Source organism: Salmo salar, chromosome ssa01 (assembly GCF_905237065.1).
Source record: "Salmo salar chromosome ssa01, Ssal_v3.1, whole genome shotgun sequence".
Classification (NCBI taxonomy): domain Eukaryota; kingdom Metazoa; phylum Chordata; class Actinopteri; order Salmoniformes; family Salmonidae; genus Salmo; species Salmo salar.
In genome coordinates, this window is record NC_059442.1 from 49,346,591 (window position 1) to 49,370,420 (window position 23,830).

The following is a 23,830-nucleotide window of genomic DNA, read 5'->3' on the forward strand; positions in this document are numbered from 1 at the left end:
CAACTGTCCATGTTCTTTATACTCTCTTGAGCATATAGACCCACATCTACATCAGGGTAATCAGGAAAATATATGGCAGAAAATCTAAGGCTAAACACTAGAAATAGCTTATAGACAGAGATCTCATGGGACAGAAAGACAGACATCTTACTTAAGCACAGCAGCACTCCTCATTTTCAGTCTATGTTCTAGATTTTCAACAACACACCCATCATAAACACCACAGACATAAACAAATGTGACTCATCCCGGAGGTAGGAGGTTCCATGCTCTACTGCCCACCAGGAGTGAAGGAGGAGGCCATTTTGTGAAGGTCAGATTGTGAAGGATGGATGGAGTGATGGGATGGATGGAGAGAACGAGAGAGAGAAAGTGGGGGCAAAGAGCGAGAAGAGCGATATGAAGGAGGAGGAGGTGGAGTCAGTGACTGGGATGAACCCTCTAATGGGAACATTTATTCAAATTAAATGAATTGTAATCACGCTTAATAATTATCTTTACAGTGCACTATAATTGGGTTAAACTACAAGATGGTTCTGCCTAGGTGCTATAATTTATTTGATTTAATTATTCTGAGGAACCCAACGGTGTGGCATTTAATATCATAAAGCCAGTGGAGGAGAGAGAACGGCCGTGGACTGTTGTCTCTGAGAAGGTCATAGCTGGCTCTATGGGAGAGTTATGGGACTATTTTCCAGTCTATTAAGCCACTCCACTTAGCACAATTAGCATCACGCTCAAAGGTTAAAGACAGAGCCCAGCAAACCAAAATTAATTCTGTAAAAGTTCCCAGAACATTCGCTAGGTTGAGGCAAATGTTCTCATAACAGTAGTGTTTGTATAAAACATTCACCTGACGTTCTAAGAACTTTCCCATTACACAATTTAGTCTGTTCTTTAAACGTTTCGCAGAATGTTTCATTAGGTTGTGGGAACAGTCTGGTGGGAACATTGTGGTGACATCACAAAATGTATTTTTGCCAAAACACCAAAACTGTCCAGTTGTGTGGAAGATTATACAATGTTTCTTTTAGGGTGCAAAAAACATTCACCTGATGTTACAAGAACACTCCCAGAATATTGTTTTTATGGTCTTTAATAGTTCCTAACATATTTATTTAGGTTGTGGAAACATTGTGGGGGCATGACAAGAGATATGTTGCCAAAACACAAACACTGCCCAGTTGTGCTGATGATTACAATGCTGTTATTACATTGAAAAAACATTTGCCTGATGTTGCAAGAACTTTCCCAGAACACATGTTTTATGTTCTTTCAAATTTCCTAAAACATTTATTTAGGTTTTGGGAACATTGTGGGGATATGCCAAGATATTTGTTCCTATAACACTAAAACTGTCCAGTTGTGCTGACATTGAGATATTTGTTCCACGGTGCACAAAACATTCCTTTGAGGTTGCAAGAATGTTAACAGAACAGCCGTTCTGCATACTTCAAGGTTTCCCAGAATAATTCATTAGGATGTGGGAACAGTGGGTACATTACACTACATAGGTTCCCAAAATCTGTCCAGTTGTGATGACATTCTAACAATGTTTGTATCAGGGTGCACAAAACATTCCCTCAATGTTTATCCTGTTAGGGCTAGGGGGCAGTATTGACACGGCTGGATAAAAAACGTACCCGATTTAATCTGGTTACTACTCCTGCCCAGTGACTAGAATATGCATATAATTATTGGCTTTGGATAGAAAACACCCTAAAGTTTCTAAAACTGTTTGAATGGTGTCTGTGAGTATAACAGAACTCAAATGGCAGGTCAAAACCTGAGAAGATTCTGTACAGGAAGTACCCTGTCTGACCATTTCTTGAACTTCTTTGCCATCTCTATCCATTACAAAGGATCTCTGCTATAACGTGACACTTCCTATGGCTCACATGGTCTCTCAGAAGGCGGCAAAAAGCTGAATCGTGGCTTTGCAGGCTCTGGCTGAAACAAAGTAGCGCGTTTGGGTAGTGGCTGGTTACAGTACTGTGAGACTCAGGCTCGTGCCCGCGTCGACCGAAAGCTTTCTTTTCTTTTGTCTGTTTACCTAAAAGGATATTCCCGGTCGGAATATTATCGCTTTTTTACGAGAAAAATGGCATAAAAATGGATTTTAAACAGCGGTTGACATGCTTCGAAGTACGGTAATGGAATATTTAGATTTTTTTTGTCACGAATTGCGCCATGCGCGCAACCCTTATTTACCATTCGGATAGTGTCTGGAACGCACGAACAAAACGCCGCTATTCGGATATAACGATGGATTATTTTGGACCAAACCAACATTTGTTATTGAAGTAGCGGTCCTGGGAGTGCATTCTGACGAAGACAACAAAAGGTAATCAAACTTTTGTAATAGTAAATCTGATTTTGGTGAAGGCTAAACTTGCTGGGTGTCTAAATGATGAAATCTCGCGTCTTGTGACGGCCGGCCGCCCAACAACCTGCCCACTTGACCCTATCCCCTCCTCTCTTCTCCAGACCATTTCCGGAGACCTTCTCCCCTTCCTCACCTCGCTCATCAACTCATCCTTGACCGCTGGCTACGTCCCTTCCGTCTTCAAGAGAGCGAGAGTTGCACCCCTTCTGAAAAAACCTACACTCGATCCCTCCGATGTCAACAACTACAGACCAGTATCCCTTCTTTCTTTTCTCTCCAAAACTCTTGAACGTGCCGTCCTTGGCCAGCTCTCCTGCTATCTCTCTCAGAATGACCTTCTTGATCCTAATCAGTCAGGTTTCAAGACTGGGCATTCAACTGAGACTGCTCTTCTCTGTGTCACGGAGGCTCTCCGCACTGCTAAAGCTAACTCTCTCTCCTCTGCTCTCATCCTTCTAGACCTATCTGCTGCCTTTGATACTGTGAACCATCAGATCCTCCTCTCCACCCTCTCTGAGTTGGGCATCTCCGGCGCGGCCCACGCTTGGATTGCGTCCTACCTGACAGGTCGCTCCTACCAGGTGGCGTGGCGAGAATCTGTCTCCGCACCATGCGCTCTCACCACTGGTGTCCCCCAGGGCTCTGTTCTAGGCCCTCTCCTATTCTCGCTATACACCAAGTCACTTGGCTCTGTCATATCCTCACATGGTCTCTCCTATCATTGCTATGCAGATGACACACAATTAATCTTCTCCTTTCCCCCTTCTGATAACCAGGCGGCGAATCGCATCTCTGCATGTCTGTCAGACATATCAGTGTGGATGACGGATCACCAGCTCAAGCTGAACCTCGGCAAGACGGAGCTGCTCTTCCTCCCGGGGAAGGACTGCCCGTTCCATGATCTCGCCATCACGGTTGACAACTCCCTTGTGTCCTCCTCCCAGAGTGCTAAGAACCTTGGCGTGATCCTGGACAACACCCTGTCGTTCTCCACTAACATCAAGGCGGTGACCCGATCCTGTAGGTTCATGCTCTACAACATTCGCAGAGTACGACCCTGCCTCACACAGGAAGCGGCGCAGGTCCTAATCCAGGCACTTGTCATCTCCCGTCTGGATTACTGCAACTCGCTGTTGGCTGGGCTCCCTGCCTGTGCCATTAAACCCCTACAACTCATCCAGAACGCCGCAGCCCGTCTGGTGTTCAACCTTCCCAAGTTCTCTCACGTCACCCCGCTCCTCCGCTCTCTCCCCTGGCTTCCAGTTGAAGCTCGCATCCGCTACAAGACCATGGTGATTGCCTACGGAGCTGTGAAGGGAACGGCACCTCCATACCTTCAGGCTCTGATCAGGCCCTACACCCAAACAAGGGCACTGCGTTCATCCACCACTGGCCTGCTGGTCCCCCTACCTCTGAGGAAGCACAGTTCCCGCTCAGCCCAGTCAAAACTGTTCGCTGCTCTGGCACCCCAATGGTGGAACAAGCTCCCTCACGACGCCAGGACAGCGGAGTCAATCACCACCTTCCGGAGACACCTGAAACCCCACCTCTTTAAGGAATACCTAGGATAGGATAAAGTAATCCTTCTAACCCCCCCCTTAAAAGATTTAGATGCACTATTGTAAAGTGGTTGTTCCACTGGATATCATAAGGTGAATGCACCATTTTGTAAGTCGCTCTGGATAAGAGCGTCTGCTAAATGACTTAAATGTAAATGTAAATGTAAATAGCTAGCCCGTGATGGCTGGGCTTTGTACTTAAAATATTGCAAAAATGCGCTTTCACCAAAAAGCTATTTTAAAATCGGACATATCGAGTGCATAGAGGAGTTCTGTATCTATAATTCTTAAAATAATTGTTATGCTTTTTGTGAACGTTTATCGTGAGTAATTTAGTAAATTGTTAGTAAATTCCCCGGAAGTTTGCGGGGGGTATGCTAGTTCTGAACGTCACATGCTAATGTAAAAAGCTGTTTTTTTATATAAATATGAACTTGATTGAACAAAACATGCATGTATTGCATAACATAATGTCCTAGGGTTGTCATCTGATGAAGATCATCAAAGGTTAGTGCTGCATTTAGCTGTCTTCTGGGTTTTTGTGACATTATATGCTAGCTTGAAAAATGGGTGTCTGATTATTTCTGGCTGGGTACTCTGCTGACATAATCTAATGTTTTGCTTTCGTTGTAAAGCCTTTTTGAAATCGGACAGTGTGGTTAGATTAACGAGAGTCTTGTCTTTAAATAGCTGTAAAATAGTCATATGTTTGAGAAATTGAAGTAATAGGATTTTTAAGGTATTTGAAAATCGCGCCACTGGATTACACTGGCTGTTGCGTAGGTGGGACGAATTCGTCCCGCCTAGCCCAGAGAGGTTAAAGAATGTTCCCAGAATGATACAAATCTAGTTGTCCCCAGTCCATGTGTTCATGTTCATATGTTATCTTACTGTTGAGGAAGTTAGTTGTACAACAATCTATGCACAAACACAAATGGCAATTATTTGGAATCACATGACAATTTACCTGAAATGTTATTGTACAAACATAGTTTTAGCATATTTTGTTGACCGATCCCTGGAATCAATCCATTGAGCCACTGGGACTAACACAGATATAAAGCTGTTTACACCTTAACTCTGACTTCCAGGTTGTGGTCTTTGTCTTTGCAAAAGTGAAGATGACTAAATGTTGAAAAATAAGTATTGTCTATTATTTCCTACTCTACTAATCTTCTTTATATACTGTAAAGTTGGATGTTTTGGATTTTATTTCTCCTACAAACTTGATTTCAGAAATCCTGTCAAATTATTGCCTGGCAGTTTGTGGTGAGGTTTACATAGATGTGCATATGTACTAAGACATATAGCCATAGTTTGGATTATGGTTTAAGGATTTCAGTACAAAGGGAAATCCACTAGAAACATTAGGATCCTGGTGGCGAAGTAGCCTGCAGATCGCAGGTTCAAATCTATCTTTAAAAAAGATATAGCTATGTTTGGACAATACTCTTATAAAATATAATGATGTAAGAAGAGTGAAATGACATTTGTTTAAAAGTTTGGAAACTTCATATAATGTTACATTACACATCAATATTAGCAGAACATTGCAGCAATGTTATACAGTAGGTGTCTCGTATGTCATCTCCATTAATGTTAGCGGGATGTTCCAGTAATGTCAGAACTAATTTAATGGAATCCAGACATGATTTCTGAAGAATGTTTAGGGAACTTTATTGGAACAATCATGTCATAACGTCACACTATAACTTTATGAGAGCATTGTGGGAATATTCCCTGTTTCTTGTTATGGGTGTTTTTAATCTCCATCAACATTAGCAGAATGTTCCAGTAATGTTTTCTCAGAACCATTTCTATTGTGTTCACATTTTGTTGCGGCAGTATGTTCTAAAATTATTACTGGTACATTGTGTTATTACATTACAGTACCTGGAAACCTAATGAGAACGTTTGGGGAATGTTCTGTGGTTACAGATTTTGTGCACAACATTTTAGTGAACGTTAGGAGAATATCAAGGATATTTCATTTAAAACATTTTCTGAAGAAAATTGAATGTTTTTGGGATGTTACTGTATCATCATAATGTTAGGATTTTATCTAACTAGAACTTAATGGGAATGTTAGGTAATGTTCTAGGAATGTTCCCAGTTTGCTGGGAGCCCTCCTCTATGGGCAGCCATGGAGCATAGTGAAGGAGGGAGAGATGGGGAGAGGGGAAAAGACGGAGAGAGAGCTGTGTTTGGGATTTTCCCTCTTAACATGCATCTCTCCCCCTTTTTTTTTTTTTAGCAGATGCTCTTATCCAGAGCGACTTACAGTAGTGAATGCATACATTTCATACAGTTTTTCCTATACTGGTCCCCTGTGGGAATCGAACCCACAACCCTGGTGTTGCAAACACCATGCTCTACCAACTGAGAATGCTTGGTTAGAAATCTGGGTCTGAAGCATACCATACTGGTAATAAACAGGCCACTCAACAGGAAATGTTGTCAGTGCATGTTTACTGGGAAAAAATCCAGGCTCAGCTTTTTGGTTCTCTGCATACTTTCACATGTAAACAACAGTCTGAGATCGTACGACCACAGTTTTTTCTAAATGTAATTCTGTTTTGTTTATTTGTTCCACTTTCTATGTAATTGGCTGAAATAAACAATGTCGTATTGACATTGAACTTCCTGTTTTGACGCTCAGTGTGTGTGTGTTTGTGTGTCCAAAGCAACTCCAAATAAAGGATCCAGGACACCACAATAATAGCAAAGAGTTATTATAATTCAAATTAATTCATTGTATACAGTGCATTCGGAAAATATTCAGACCCCTTCACTTTTTCCACATTTTGTTACATTACAGCCTTATTCTAAAATGGATTACATTGTTTTTCCCCCTCCTCAATCTACTCACAATACCCCATAATGACAAAGCAAAAACTGTTTAAATTTTTTTGCAAATGTATTAAACATAAAAAATGGAAATATCACATTTACATAAGTATTCAGACCCTTTACTCAGTACTTTGTCGAAGCACTTTAGCAGCGATTACAGCCTTGCGTCTTCTTGGGTATGATGCTACAAGCTTGGCACACCTGTATTTGGGGAGTTTCTCCCCATTGATCTCTTCAGATCCTCTCAAGCTCTGTCAGGTTGGATGGGGAGCATTGTTGCACAGCTATTTTTAGGTCTCTCCAGAGATGTTCGATCGGGTTCAAGTCCGGGCTCTAGCTGGGCCACTCAAGGACAATCAAAGATTAGTCCCGAAGCCACTCCTGCATTGTCTTTGCTGTCTGCTTAGGGTTGTTGTCCTGTTGGAAGGTGAACCTTCTCCCCAGTATGAGGTCCTGAGTGCTCTGGAGCAGGTTTTCATCAAGGATCTCTCTGTACTGTGCTCTGTTCATCTTTCCCTCGATCCTGACTAGTCTCTTCTGACCAGTTTCCCAGTCCATACCACTGAAAAACATCCCCACAGCATGATGCTGCCACCACCATGCATCACTGTTGGGATGGTGCCAGGTTTCCTCCAGACGTGACGCTTGGCATTCAGGCTAAATACTTCAGTCTTGGTCTTATCAGACCAGATAATCTTGTTTCTCATGGTCAGAGTCCTTTAGGTGCCCTTTGGCAAACTCCAAGCGGGCTGTCATGTGCCTTTTACTGAGGAGTGGCTTCCGTCTGGCCACTCCACCATAAAGGCCTGATTGGTGGAGTGCTGCAGAGATGGTTGACCTTCTGGAAGGTTCTCCCATCTCCCACAGAGGAACTCTGGAGCTCTGTCAGAGTGACCATCGGGTTCTTGGCCACCTCCCTGACCAAGGCCGTTCGCCCTCAATTGCCCTCTGGCTGGGAGGCCAGCTCTAGGAAGAATCTTGGTGGTTCCAAACTTCTTCCATTTAAGAATGATGGGGGCCACAGTGTTCTTGGGGACCTTTAATGCTGCAGGAATTTTTTGGTACACTTCCCCAGATCTGTGCCTTAAGACAATCCTGTCTCGGAGCTCTACGGACAATTCCTTTGACCTCATGGCTTGGTTTTTGCTCTGACATGCATGAATTTACCACAGGTGGACTCAATCAAGTTATAAAAACAAATTGAATTTACCACAGGTGGACCCAATCAAGTTGTAGAAACATCTCAAGTATGATCAATGTTAACAGGACAAACCTGAGCTCAATTTTGAGTGTCATAGCAAAGGGTCTGAATGCTTATGTAAATACATAAATAATACATTTGCACAAATTTCTAAAAACCTGTTTTCGCTTTGTCTTTATGGGGTATTGTGTGCTGATTCATGAGACTTTTTTTATTTAATCCATTTTAGAATAAGTGAAGGGGTCGGAATACTTTCCGAAAGCAGTGTAAACAGTTACTTTCACAATTACAGTTACATTCATCAACAAAATAGTAAATTGAAATGTACGATCTGTATATAGGTTGAAACCACATGATTCATTGATCTGTTCCTTCCATGTCATGTGTTAATCTTGTAATAAGTGTAAATAGTTTGTAAACACTCAAAAAGAAAATCCTGATCCTCCCTCTCTCCATTTCCTCCCTGTGCCAGGAGACTTTGAGAGAGAGAACATCTCTCTACGATTGGAGTGTGGTGGTCGGTCTGGAGGTGAGGCAGGGGCTGGTGAAAGAGTGCACATGTGCAGTGCAATAAGAGGTTCCTGAAGTGCAGGCTGGGTTTTGGTGTATTGTTGGTTGTATGGAACTCACGCACGCACACCACGCACGCACCCACCCACGCACGCACCACACCCACGCATGCACGCACAAACAGACACACCCAACTGCTCCTTCCCCATCACTCACAGGTCCAGGTGAAGACTCTACCCCAGCCATCTCCAACAAGCAGAGTAGCATGGGTCCTGTAAACACAGAGGCATACATTGAATGGTTTATCATAGCTGTGCGTGCATCAAGGCCATGCACAGACCTTTTGGAGGGCATATGCTCAAACTCAAAAAGGGACACACCTCAAAAAACAATCTCGCAACCGGGTTCACAGAGTCGTTGAGCAATTATTACAAGAATAGGGGAGGAGTTAAGTATTTTCCAAACCTATTTTGAGCTGGAATAAATGCTGCATTTATTTACAATGACCAACACAATTCGTGTCAAAAAAGAAGATTATAAGAAATGCCGTAGGCTACCATTACTATATTCAATCCAACTACATTTGTTGCCACTATTCTTTATCCCAGTGGTTTTCAAACCTTTTGACCTGTGACCCCCAAAAAGGAGTGGTACAAAACGCACGCACATGAACGTACAGTGCCTTGCGAAAGTATTCACACCCCTTGGCATTTTTCCTATTTTATTGCCTTACAACCTGGAATTACAATGGATTTTTTGGGGGTTTGTATCATTGGATTTACACAACATGCCTACCACTTTGAAGATGCAAAATATTTTTTCTTGTGAAACAAACAACAAATAAGACAAAAAAACGGAGAACTTGAGCGTGCATAACTATTCACCCCCCCAAAGTCAATACTTTGTAGAGCCACCTTTTGCACCAATTACAGCTGCAAGTCTCTTGGCGTGTGTGCATGCAGTACCTGGACATGGCTAGAGCAGTGACTGCAGGGTTGTTTTTGTAGCGCCGTCTGGACACTGCTTCACTCCTGTTTAGCGGCCGACACAACACCAGGTGTCTCTCCCAACTCTGACCCGGACCCGACATTCCTACACAGTAATTAACAATATTACAACAGTATAAAATCAGTCCTGCACTATTAGACCTACAGTACAGGGGGATCTCCTGTTATACTGTATAACAGACCTGACCTGCTAAACCTATAGTACAGGACAACAAAAATATAATATAACATAACACAGACAACAGGGTCTCTACGCTTTCACCCATCTAATCATGTCAGAGTTATTCGAGGACGGAAGGATATCTTTTTAAAGTAGTCGATCAGGGTCTTTTTCAACCTCTGACCCTGACAAACTTTAAAGGAACACAAAACCTTCAGAGGCATCAGAGACTGTATTTACAGTAGTGTATATTACATGGTCAGCAGGCTGTTAGTGAGAAGAATCCCTCATAAATAAACCTCACAGTTACACCAGGACTGTTCTGTTGTAATGTACCAGGGTAATACTGCCATGAGCTGACAATAAACAAATAACAGCTGGGTATTATTGCATTCTAAATTACACACGCTCACGCACGCATGTGCGCCCGAACACACATCAGCAGAATTGCTCATCAGTGTTTACTGTCGGTATCTTTAATAATTGTATAATTCCATAATTCCAGGCTAGATGTTACCTTGGAAGGAGCATTTTATTATAAACTTGATTCTGGAAGCTAACAGTCAGACTAAGAGATGGTTGGCTCTGAATTATCAGCTCACACTTAACAGCATATATAAACAGATATCTATGGAAGATTTCTCTGAAAAATATGTTGTTATTTGAGTCTCTGATAGTTCACTTCTATCACTGTATCACTTCCCTGCGTATTTATTTAGACAGTGAAGCTAAAAGTTTTAATTTGGCTATATACTCCAGCATTTTGGAGATAAAATGTTTCATATGAGGCAACAGTACAGAATGTCACAATGTATTTGAGGGTATTTTTAAACATATCTGATTTACCGTTTTAAAATGAAAGCACTTCATGTACAGTAACAGAATTAGGTAATAACCAAAAAAGTGTTAAACAAATCAAAATATAAATATATTTGAGATTCTTCAAAGTAGCCACCCTTTGCCTTGATGACACCTTTGCACACTCTTGGTATTCTCTCAACCAGCTTCATGAGGTTTCATGAATTTCATGCATTTCAATTATCAGGTGCGCCTTGTTAAAAATACATTTGTGGAATTTCTTTCACTCTTAATGCGTTTGAGCCAATCAGTTGTGTTATGACAATTTAAGGGTGTGTATACAGAAGATTTGGTAAAAGTGAAAGACTAAGTCCATATTATGGCAAGAACAGCTCAAATACACAAAGAGAAATGACAGTCCATCATTACTTTAACCTCTCTTGGGTAACGGGCAGTATTTTGACGTCCGGATGAAAAGCATGCCCGTAGTAAACTGCCTGCTACTCAGGCTCAGAAGGTAGGCTATGCATATTATTAGTAGGTTTGGATAGAAAACACTGAAGTATCTAAAACTGCTTGAATGTCTGTGAGTATAACAGAACTCATATGGCAGGCAAAAACCTGAGAAAAAATCCAACCAGGAAGTGTGGAAATCTGAGGTTTGTAGTTTTTCAAGTGATTGCCTATCTAATACACAGTGTCTGTGGGGTCATTTTGCACTTCCTACGGCTTCCACTAGATGTCAACAGTCTTTAGAATGTTGTTTCATGCTTCTAATGTGAATGGGGAGAGAATAAGAGCGTATGGAGTCAGATGACTGAGAAAATTACATTAGCTCAATAGCGCCCGCTCCAGTGAGAGTTAGGTGTGTTCCTTTCCATTTCTGAAGTCAAAGGAATCGTCCGGTTGGAATATTATGGAAGATTTATGATAAAAACATCCTAAAGATTGATTCTATACATCGTTTGACATGTTTCTACGAACTGTAATATAACTTTTTTGACTTTGTCTGAACTTACTGCGCGAGCACAGTGAATTTGGATTACTCGACTGAACGTGAACAAAATGGAGGTATTTGGACATAAAGATTAACTTTATCGAACAAAACTAACATTTATTCTGGAACTGGGTGTCCTGGGAGTGCATTCCGATGAAGATCAAAGGTAAGTGAATATTTAGAATGTAATTTTTGTCATTTCTGTTGACTCCAAAATGGCGGGTATCTGTATGGCTTGTTTTGATGTCTGAGCGCTGTACTCAGATTATTGCAAAGTTTGCTTTCACCGTAAAGCTTTTTTGAAATCTGACACAGCGGTTGCATTAAAGAGAAGTGTATCTATAATTCTTTGAATAACAGTTGTATATTTTATCAACGTTTATGATGAGTATTTCTGTAAATGGATGTGCTCATTCACCGGAAGTTTTGGGAGGCAAAACATTAATGAACATTACAACGCCAATGTAAAATGGGTTTTTTGGATATAAATATGAACTTTATCGAGCAAAACATACATGTATTGTGTAGCATGAAGTCCTATGAGTGCCATCTGATGAAGATCATCAAAGGTTAGTGATTCATTTTAGCTGTATTTCTTTTTTTTGTGACGCCTCTCCTTGCTTGGAAAATGGCTGTGTGGTTTTTCTTGTCTATGCGCTGTCCTAACATAATCTAATGTTATGCTTCGCCGTAAAGCCTTTTTGAAATCGGACACTGTGGTTGGATTAACCTGTTGGGGATAGGGGGCAGTATTTGCACGGCCGGATAAAAAACGTACCCGATTTAATCTGGTTACTACTCCTGCCCAGTAACTAGAATATGCATATAATTGTTTGATTTGGATAGAAAACACCCTAAAGTTTCTAAAACTGTTTGAATGGTGTCTGTGAGTATAACAGAACTAATTTGGCAGGAGTTCTGTATCTATAATTCTTAACCTCTTACATCTAGACGTTCCGCTAGCGGAACACCTGCTCCAATATCCAATGATAGGCGTGGCGCGAATAACAAATTCCTCAAAAATACAAAAACTTTGTGAGTAATTTAGTAAATTGTTAGTGAATTCGCCAGAAGTTTGCGGGGGGGTATGCTAGTTCTGAACGTCACATGCTAATGTAAAAAGCTGGTTTTTGATATAAATATGAACTTGATTGAACAAAACATGCATGTATTGTATAACATAATGTCCTAGTGTTGTCATCTGATGAAGATCATCAAAGGTTAGTGCTGCATTTAGCTGTCTTCTGGGTTTTTGTGACATTATATGCTAGCTTGAAAAATGGGTGTCTGATTATTTCTGGCTTGGTACTCTGCAGACATAATCTAATGTTTTGCTTTTGTTGTAAAGCCTTTTTGAAATCGGACAGTGTGGTTAGATTAACGAGAGTCTTGTCTTTAAATAGCTGTAAAATAGTCATATGTTTGAGAAATTGAAGTAATAGCATTTCTACGGTTTTGAAAATCGCGCCACAGGATTCAACTGACTGTTGCGTAGGTGGGACGAATTCGTCCCGCCTAGCCCAGAGAGGTTAACCTGTTTCATTTTTTTTTATCTTACAAAGGAGTTGTTTAATCTAACTGCTTAACTATTTATCTGTACATGGAATTGTATTTGTTGTTTTTTTTACAAAATGTTTTTTTGTTTTTACAGGGAAATGCTACGCCATCTGATGTGTGGAGAAATTTCACTGCAGCAAATGTAGAAGGAAAAGCTGTGTACATTTGAAAATGCTGTGCCAAATCATATCTGAAGAATGCAACAAAGGTGCAGAATCATCTGGCCAAGTGCATAAAGTTCCCTCAGCAGTCACAACAAGCAACCTCTGACAAAAGTCCCTCTACTTCTATTCGAAGGTAAAAATGATGAATCAGACACCTTATCGATAGCAACAGCTCATGGTTCTCCGGGAATCAGAAGTTTTTGACTCAATGGAAGAACATAGAGAAATGCTGATGAATGTCTTGCTCGAGCTGTGTATGCAACTGGTTCACCTCTGATGCTCACAGGCAATGAGTATTGGAAGAGATTTATGAATGTTCTTCGTCCCAGCATACACCCCTCCAACCAGACATGCTTTATCTACTCATTTGCTGGATGCAGAGTTCATCAGAGTTCAAGTGAAGGTCAAGCAAATCATAGAGATAGCAGACTGTGTTGCAATCATCTCTGATGGGTGGTCAAATGTTCGTGGGCAAGGAATAATTAACAACATCATCTCCACCCTTCAACCAGTATTCTACAATAGCACAGACACAAGGGACAACAGACACACCGATCTCTACATTGCAGATGAGCTGAAGGCAGTCATCAATGACCTTGGACCACAGAAGATATTTGCACTGGTGACAGACAATGCTGAGAACATGAAGGCTGCTTGGTCTAAAGTGGAGGAGTCCTACCCTTACATCACACCCATTGGCTGTGCTGCTCATGCATTGAATCTGCTCCTCAAGGACATCATGGCACTGAAAAAAATGGATACACTCTACAAGAGAGCCAAGGAAATGGTTAGGTATGTGAAGGGTCATTTTTATAGCAGCTATCTACCTCACCAAGCAAAGTGAGAAGAATAAGAGCACCACATTGAAGCTCCCCTGCAACACCCGTTGGGGTGATGTTGTCTTCATGTTTGACAGTCTCCTGGAGGGGAAGGAGTCTCCAAGAAATGGCTTGTAACGTCTGCTTCCAACTCACACACTCAAACATGTAGATCCCCTGAACGCAGCTCACTTTCCAGCCCACTTTCCAACTCACACACTCAAACACGTAGATCCCATGAACGCAGCTCACTCTCTAGATCCCAATCACCTGAATTCTGATCACCTGTTCACACACCTGTATGCCATTATCACACACTATTTAGTTCAGTTCTTTGCACCCCATCATTGTGAGGTTTTGTTTGTTTTGTGACACACTTCTATTCAGAGCTCTGTTTTTCCCGTGATTTAATCCTCCCGTGTATGATAGTTTTGCCCTGCCTCACTAACGATGCCTTTTGCCTATTCCCTGCCTGTACTTTAGCCTTTTTGGATCCCCTGTGTATGACCTTCTGCCTGCCCCTGGACCCAGCTACCTGCCTCCATCTGTGGTGCTGTACAATGAAACACCTGCTGTGCCCTGTGCTTGAAACCAGCTCTCTGTCTCCCATCGTGTTCATTACATGGCCATATCACAGTCTGCCAAGAGGATTCTCCTGGATGATGTATTTTGGGAGAGAGTGGTAAGCAGCCTGAAACTCCTGAAACATATAACAGTAGCCATTTCACGGATTTAGGGAGACACTACTATCCTGTCTGATGTTCAGACTCTGCTTGCAGATGTAAGTGAAGAAATCCGTACTGCCCTGCCCACTTCACTGTTGCTCCAAGCAGAGGAAACTGCAGTTCTGAAATAGATCAAAAAGCATGAAGACTTCTGCCTGAAGCCCATACACGCCGCAGCATACATGTTGGACCCCAAGTATGCTGGCAAGAGCATGCTGTCTGGTGCAGAGATCAACAAGGCCTATGGTGTCACCACTACCGTGTCTTGCCACCTTGGCCTGGATGAGGGCATGGTTCTTGGCAGTCTGGCGAAGTACATTTCTAAGCAAGGGCTTTGGGATGGAGATGCAATATGGCAGTCGTGCCAACATATCACATCAGCCACCTGGTGGAAGGGACTTTGTGGATCTGAGGCTCTTTCCCCTGTTGCCTCCATCATCCTCCAAATCCCACCAACATCAACCACCTCAGAGTGCAGCTGGTCCTTGTTTGGGAACACACACACCAAAGCACGCAACAGGCTGACCAATACAAGGGTTGAAAAATTGGTGGCCATCTGGGCAAATTTGAGGCTTTTTGAGCCTAACAACGAGCCATCCTCAACAAGTTGGAAAGTGACAGTGAAGATGAGGACTCAGAGTCTGGTGTTCAAGGGGTGGACATTGATGAGGTCCAGGGAGAAGACATGGAAGCCTGAGAGGAAGACAACCAAAGCTTTAGTTTCTCTACTATCATTTTACAGATGTATGTTGAAAACGTTTTTGGGAGATGCAATGGATCATTGGGGATCATTCAATATTCCCTTTCTTTTGTTTTTCAGTGAAATCATCCCATGTAAAGAGTCAACTCATTTAATTTAAGTTCAATTCGTAACCATTTTTATATTTTATTTCTATTGGAAGGATTTAATAATTTGCAATTATGTCTACTTATGATAAGGTAAAATGTTTGTTTCTGTCTTCATACGATATGGTAAATATATCCAATGCAAAAAACATCTACATTTAAATGGTATTATTATTAATTTGCATATATTTGTCAATTCCCGTTATATCCCATATATTAACGTTAATTCCCATAGAAAGATTCCACCTCTGAATATTCCCCAAAATGTGTAACCCTATTCAAAGCACACTTAACCAGCATGGCTACCACAGCATTCTGCAGCGATACTCTACCCATCTGGTTTGCGCTTAGTGGGACTATAATTTGTTTTTCAACAGGACAATGACCCAAAACACACCTCCGGGCTGTGTAAGGGATATTTGACCAAGAAGGAGAGTGATGGAGTGCTGCATCAGATGACCTGGCCTTCACAATCACCCGATCTCAACCCAACTGAAATGGTTTGGGATGAGTTGGACCGTAGAGTGAAGGAAAAGCAGCCAACAAGTGCTCAGAATATGTGGGAACTCATTCAAGATTCACGCAATCTCCACTGTACAGTTGATGTTGAGATGTGTCTGTTAATTGAACTCTGAAGTATTTATTTGGGCTGCAATTTCTGAGAACGGTAACTCTAATGAACTTATCCTCTGCAGCAGAGGTAACTCTGGATCTTCCTTTCCTGTGGCGGTCCTCATGAGAGCCAGTTTCATCATAGCGCTTGATGGTTTTTGCGACTGCACTTGAAGAAACTTTTAACCTCTTGGGGCTAGGTGGGACGCTAGCGTGCCACCCGTGGTGCACTCCATCAACAGCAGGTGCATTTCAAGAGCGGCAAATTTGAATCCAAATAAATGTCAAAATTCAAATTTTTCAAAAATACAACTATGTTACACCATTTGAAAGATAAACATCTCCTTAATCTAACCACGTTTTACGATTTCAAAAAGGTTTTACGGCGAAAGCATAAATTTAGAGTATGTTAGGACAGTACATTTACAAGAGTTGTGTGTAATGTTTTGTCAAGTCAAAGACAGGGTCACCAAAACCATAAAACCAGCTAAAATGATGCACTAACCTTTTACAATCTCCATCAGATGACACTCCTAGGACATTATGTTAGACAATGCATGCATTTTTAGTTCTATCAAGTTCATATTTATATACAAAAACAGCGTTTTACTATGGCATTGATGTTGAGGAAATCGTTTCCCTCCAATAACCGGCAGTCAAGTCAGCGTCAGAAATTAAATAATTAAAATTAGAAAACATTGGTAAAATATTATATTGTCATTTAAAGAATTATAGATTTACATCTCTTGAACGCAATCAACTTGCCAGATTTAAAAATAACCTTACTGGGAAATTACACTTTGCAATAATCTGAGCACTGCGCCCAGAAAAATACGCGTTGCGATACAGACTAGACGTCATGTTGGGGAGATCTAAAATCGAAAATACTATGTAAATAATCCATTACCTTTGATTCTCTTCATCAGATGTCACTTCCAGGTATCACAGGTCCATAACGAATGTAGTTTTGTTCAAAAAAGCTCATCATTTATGTCCAAAAATCTCCGTCTCGTTAGCACATGATGTAAGCCAGCCGGACTTCTCGTCATGAACGAGGGGAAAAAATATATTTCCGTTCGTTCAAACATGTCAAACGTTGTATAGCATAAATCATTAGGGCCTTTTTTAACCAGAACATGAATAATATTCAAGGTGGACGAATGCATACTCTTTTATAACGTATTGGAACGAGGGTACCCAACATGAACTAGCGCGCCAGGTGTCTAATGGGACATCACCGTTCCATGGCTCTTGTTCGGTCAGATCTCCCTCCAGAAGACTCAAAACACTTTGTAAAGGCTGGTGACATCTAGTGGAAGCAATAGGAAGTGCCAAAATATTCCTAAACCCCTGTGTTTTTCAATGGGATAGGTTTAAAGTCAATACAACACATCAGGTATCCACTTCCTGTCAGAAAATGTCTCAGGGTTTTGCCTGCCAAATGAGTTCTGTTATACTCACAGACACCATTCAAACAGTTTTGGAAACTTTAGAGTGTTTTCTATCCATATATAATAAGTATATGCATATTCTAGTTACTGGGTAGGATTAGTAACCAGATTAAATCGGGTACATTTTTTTTATCCAGACGTGCAAATGCTGCCCCCTAGACCCAACAGGTTAAAGTTCTTGACATTTTCCGGATAGACTGACCTTCATGTTTTAAGGTAATGAAGGACTGTCGTTTCTCTTTGCTTATTTGAGCTGTTCTTGCCATAATATGGACTTGGTATTTTACCAAATAGGTCTCTCTTGTTACAGCACAACTGATTGGCTCAAACGCAATAAGAAGGAAATAATTTCCACAAATTCACTTTTAACAAGGCACACCTGTTAATTGAAAGGCATTCCAGGTGACTACCTCATGAAGCTGGTTGAGAGAATGCCAAGTGTGCAAAGCTGTCATCAAGGCAAAGGGAGGCTACTTTGAAGAATCTCAAATATAAAATATATTTAGATTTTTTTCAACTTTTTTTGGTTACTACATGATTACATATATGTTATTTCATAGGTTTGATGTCTTCACTATTATTCTACAATGTAGCAAATAGTAAAAATAAAGAAAAACCCTGGAATGAGTAGGTGTGTCCAAACTTTTGTAAGATGGCGCCGGAAAAGATGGCAGACATTTTACGTGCCCCAGCCGATAGTGTTTTTTTCTTTGCTTATTTGCGTTGTTTGTAACTTATTTTATTACTTATTTTGTACATAATGTTGCCACTACCATCTTTTATGACCGAAAATAACTTCTAGACATCAGGATTGCGATTACTCACCTCGGACTAGCAGAATCCTCTTTTTTCCTTCACGACTCTGACGAGCCCGACGCAAAGGATACGCTGCTTCCTCGGGAACAGGCCCTGATCCCTGTGATCTGAGTGAAGAGGCGGAGAAAGAGGGGACGAAGGTCTGGCTGCCTTCTGAGAATTCGCAGGCAATCGAATAAACCCACACTTCCCTCCATTCTGCCAGCAAACTTGCAATCTTTGGACAATAAAATCGACGAGTTATGTGGAAGATTAAACTACCAACGGGACATTAAAAACTGTAACATCTTATCCTTCAAAGAGTCGTGGCTGAACAACGACAACATCAACATACAGTTGGCTGGCTAAACGATGAACCGGCAGGATAGAACAGCAGCGTCTGGTAAGACAAGGGGCAGCTGTCTATGTATTTTTGTAAACAACAGCTGGTGCACGATATCTAAGGAAGTCTCGAGCTATTGCTCGCCTGAGGTAGAGTTTCTCATGATAAGCTGTAGACCACACTACCTACCGAGAGGGTTTTCATCTGTATTCTTTATAGCTGTTTACATACCACCACAGTCAGAGGCTGGCACTAAGACAGCACTGAATGAGCTGTATTCCGCCATAAGCAAACAAGAAAATGCTCACCCAGAGTCGTCGCTCCTAGTAGCCAGGGACTTTAATGCAGGGAAACTTAAATCTGTTTTACCAAATTTCTATCAGCATGTTAAATGTGCAACCAGAGCAAAAATAACTCTGGACCACCTATACTCCACACACAGAGATGCATACAAGCTCTCCCTCGCCCTCCATTTGGCAAATCTGATCAAAATTCTATCCTCCTGATTCCTGCTTACAAGCAAAATTAAAGCAGGAAGCACCAGTGACAAGATCAATAAAAAAGTGGTCAGATGAAGCAGATGCTAAGCTACAGGACTGTTTTGATAGCATAGACTGGAATATGTTCCAGGGTTTCCTCCAATGGCATTGAGGTGTACGCCACATCTGTCAATGGGTTCATCAATAAGTGCATCAATGACATCATCCCCACAGTGACCGAACGTACATACCCCAACCAGAAGCCATGGATTACAGGCAGCATCCGCACTGAGCTAAAGGCTAGAGCTACCACTTTCAAGGAGTGGGATTCTAACCCGAAAGCTTATAAGAAATCCCGTTATCCCCTCCAACGAACCATCAAACAGGCAAAGCTTCAATACAGGACTGAGATTGAATCGTACTACACCAGCTCTGACGCTCGTCGGATGTGGCAGGGCTTGCAAACCATTACAGACTACAAAGGGAAGCACAGCCGAGAGCTTCCCGCAGACACGAGCCTACCAGATGACCTAAACTGCTTTGATGCTCGCATCGAGGAAAATAACACTGAAACATACAGTACATGAGAGCACCAGCTGTTCCGGAAGACTGTGTGATCACGCTCTCCACAGCCGATGTGAGTAAGACCTCTAAAAAGGTCAACATTCACAAGGCCGCAGGGCCAGACGGATTACCAGGACGTGTACTGCGAGCATGCACTGACCAACTGGCATTTTCAACCTCTCCCTTTTCCGAGTCTGTAATACCAACATGTTTTAAGCAGACCACCATAGTCCTTGTGCCCAAAAACACTAAGGTAACCTGCCTAAATGACTACCGACCCGTAGCACTCACGTCTGTAGCCATGAAGTGCCTTGAAAGGCAGGTCATGGCTCACATTAACACCATCATCCCAGAAACCCTAGACCCACTCCAATTTGCATACCTCCCGAACAGATCCACAGATGATGCAATCGCCATTGCACTCCACACTGCCCTTTCCCACTTGGACGAAGGAACACCTATGTGAGAATGCCATTCATTGACTACAGCTGAGCGTTCAACACCATAGTGCCCTCAAAGCTCATCAATAAGCTAAGGACCCTGGGACTAAACACCTACCTCTGCAACTGGATCCTGGACTTCCTGACGGACCGCCCCAGGTGGTAAGGGTAGGTAACAACACATCCACCATGCTGATCCTCAACACAGTAGCCCCCCAGGGGTGCGTGCTCAGTCCCCTCCTGTACTCCCTGTTCGCTCATGACTGCACTGCCACGATTCCAACCCATCATTAAATTTGACGATGACACAACAGTGGTAGGCCTGATCACAGACAACAACGAGACAGCCTATAGGGAGGCGGTCAGAGACCTGGCCGTGTGGTGCCAGGATAACAACCTCTCCCTCAATGTAATCAAGACAACGGAGATGATTGTGGACTACATCGACGGGGCTGCAGTCAAGCAGTTTGAGAGCTTCAAATTCCTTGGTGTCCACATCAACAACAAACTAACATGGTCCAAGCACACCAAGACAGTTGTGAAGAGGGCACGACAACACCTATTCCCCCTCAGGAGACTGAAAAGATTTGGCATGGGTCCTCAGATCCTCTAACGATTCTACAGCTGCACCATTGAGAGCATCCTGACTGGTTGTATCACTGCCTGGTATGGCAACTGCTCTTTCTCCAACCGCAAGGCACTCCATAGGGTAGTGCGACCGGCCCAGTACATAACTGGGGCCAAGCTTCCTGCCATCCAGGACCTCTATACTAGGCGGTGTCAAAGACTCTAGCCACCCCAGTCATAGACTGTTCTCTCTGCTACTGCACGGCAAGCGGTACCGGAACACCAAGTCTAGGTCCAAGAGGCTTCTAAACAGCTTCTACCCCCAAGCCACAAGACTCATGAACATCTAGTCAAATTGCTATCCAGACTATTTGCAGTCCACATTGTTGTAATTGCTTCAATATGGAAATCCATTGTTAAACATATGCTATAGCGTTCACACTGATATAGGGGCTAGGCCGACTGTAAATTGCAGTCTGAACATAGGACGAGGCAAACATAGTCAATAAGCAAGATTAAATTCACTAAGAATTTTTTTGTCACGAAATGCGCCGTGCTCGTCACCCTTCTTTACCCTTTGGGATAGTGTCTGGAACGCACGAACAAAACGCCGCTGTTTGGATACAACTATGGATTATTTGGGACCAAACCAACATTTGTTATTGAAGTAGAAGTCCTGGGAGTGCATTCTGACGAAGAACACCAAAGGTAATCAAACTTTTCTAATAGTAAATCGGAGTTTGGTGAAGGCTAAACTTGCTGGGTGTCTAAATAGCTAGCCCTGTGATGCCGGGCTATCTACTTAGAATATTGCAAAATGTGCTTTCACCGAAAAGCTATTTTAAAATCGGACATATCGAGTGCATAGAGGAGTTCTGTATCTATAATTCTTTAAATAGTTGTTATGCTTTTTGTGAACGTTTATCGTGAGTAATTTAGTAAATTTTTTTGTAAATTCACCGGAAGTTTGCGGGGGGTATGGTAGTTCTGAACATCACATGCTAATGTAAAAAGCTGTTTTTTGATATAAATATGAACTTGATTGAACAAAACATGCATGTATTGTATAACATAATGTCCTAGGGTTGTCATCTGATGAAGATCATCAAAGGTTAGTGCTGCATTTAGCTGTCTTCTGGGTTTTTGTGACATTATATGCTAGCTTGAAAAATGGGTGTCTGATTATTTCTGGCTGGGTACTCTGCTGACATAATCTAATGTTTTGCTTTCGTTGTAAAGCCTTTTTGAAATCGGACAGTGTGGTTAGATTAACGAGAGTCTTGTCTTTAAAATGGTGTAAAATAGTCATATTTTTGAGAAATTGAAGTAATAGCATTTCTAAGGTATTTGAATAACGCGCCACGGGATTTCACTGGCTGTTACGTAGGTGGGACGAAATCATGCATAAATGCATAAAAATGCATAAAAATGCATAAAATTCAAACGTCTTTACAAAATACTAGGCTCCTGTCAATTGCATCGTTGCCTATGTGCAAGGCAGATTCTCAAAAAAATGGCATCATAGGAGGACTGAATAGTTTGGACTGGTAATCGGACGAGGGGCGCTCTTTGAAAGTGTGGATGGATAGCCTACGTGAACAAGCAAAATACAGGTATGTGAATTGTAAATAATGAAAAAGCAAGAGGGCAAAAATCTCTTAGTAGACCATTTAAAAAGCACCCTCAGTAGACCATTTAAAACCCCTTTATTCTTAGTCTACTTTTGGTTTATGGCAAGGATAAAATAGATGCACCTATGCAATGCTTTGTTTTTACTCAAATTAAACAAAATGGGGGAAACCAATATTTTTTTAATGTTTTCTAAAAACGAGATTCACAGGCACAAAGGGCACATCTCTCCTTCCATGGGCACTGTGCGTCATGGCTGGATAGGCTGCACTTCCGCTCTCAAAATCCATCCATTTATAAACTGCGATACCGTTAAGACCTGCTTTTTGTGTGTCTTAAAACTTCCCATTAGCGCTACATGAAATTGTCACTTTTGCTCTTGTTTTAAAGGACACACTTCAAATAGTGCCATCCCTCCCACCTCAGCGCAAGCGAACTGATGTTAGACAGGTATATTGCCAAACATAGTGTTAGTGCTGAAAAATGGCAGTGCGCCAGTTTCTACATGACGAAATGCAAACTAACGTGTGTTTGACACTAGTACCAGCCGAAAATAGAGCCCTTTTAAGTGAGTTGTCCAAATTCTTATGACACCTTCAAATGGGGGTACTAGATACATAAAGTGCTTTATTTTTAAAAACGCTAAAACAGATATGTATAAAAATACCCTCGAATAAAATGTGACATTCTGTTCTGTCGCCTCATATGAAACATTTGACCTCAAGTATAGAGCCAAATTAAAAGTTTTAGCTTCACTGTCCAAATGAATATGTGGGGGAGTGTAAAAGCACTTATTTGATTATGAACCAGAAGTGTTTTAAAAAAATCATATTCTTCTCATTTGAGGAATATTTATGTCTTGTTGTTATTAGCATGAAATTAGCATTAGCATTACCGTCTATGTTCATTGCAGGCTCATCCTGTCCTGGGGATGTGGGCTGCTGTGGAGGATCAGGTGATGTTCTAGTGTACTCCGTCCTCCAGATCTGTTACACACAAACAATCCAACATAACTGAACGCATTAAACACAGACACACATGCACATAGGCACGTGCATACACACGTAAACTTCCCACAACACCCTGATGCGCATGCACACACACACAAACAATCAGGCCGGGTCCGAATACTCGTACTTGTGTTCCAAGTAGTAGGCTGATGAGCTGTGCGATAATATAAGGTTTTATAGTATATGAAATCTCAAAAATTAGATATGCTTTAAATGCCAGGATGTCAAACTCATCTCTGCCTTTCATTTAGTAGAATCCGCTGCACACTAGTGAGAAAAAAAAGTATGTTCAAACCCACTTGTGTTTGACAAAAGCTGATAATTAGCTGATAATCAAATAAGGGGACCCATTGTACAAAATT

The 23,830-nt window shown here is 41.7% G+C and overlaps 1 protein-coding gene across 4 annotated transcripts in view; it reads right to left on the bottom strand.

Moving 5' to 3' along the window:
- Positions 1–8,045: 8,045 nt before the first annotated feature.
- wdfy4 (WDFY family member 4) overlaps positions 8,046–23,830 on the bottom strand; it is a 211,162-nt gene continuing 195,377 nt past the window's right edge. Inside the window, exons 63-65 of one of the 4 annotated variants that reach the window (XM_014198725.2) lie at positions 23,354–23,444; positions 9,472–9,598; positions 8,046–8,778 (exon numbers count right to left, since the gene is read on the bottom strand). In XM_014198725.2, coding sequence (XP_014054200.2) covers positions 8,715–8,778; positions 9,472–9,598; positions 23,354–23,444 — 282 coding nt within the window. In that variant the 3' untranslated portion in view covers positions 8,046–8,714. Of the gene's footprint in view, positions 8,779–9,471; positions 9,599–18,465; positions 18,675–23,353; positions 23,445–23,830 lie in introns of those variants that run through there. The other 3 variants (XM_014198716.2, XM_014198734.2, XM_045718738.1) reach the window with 3 other exon arrangements.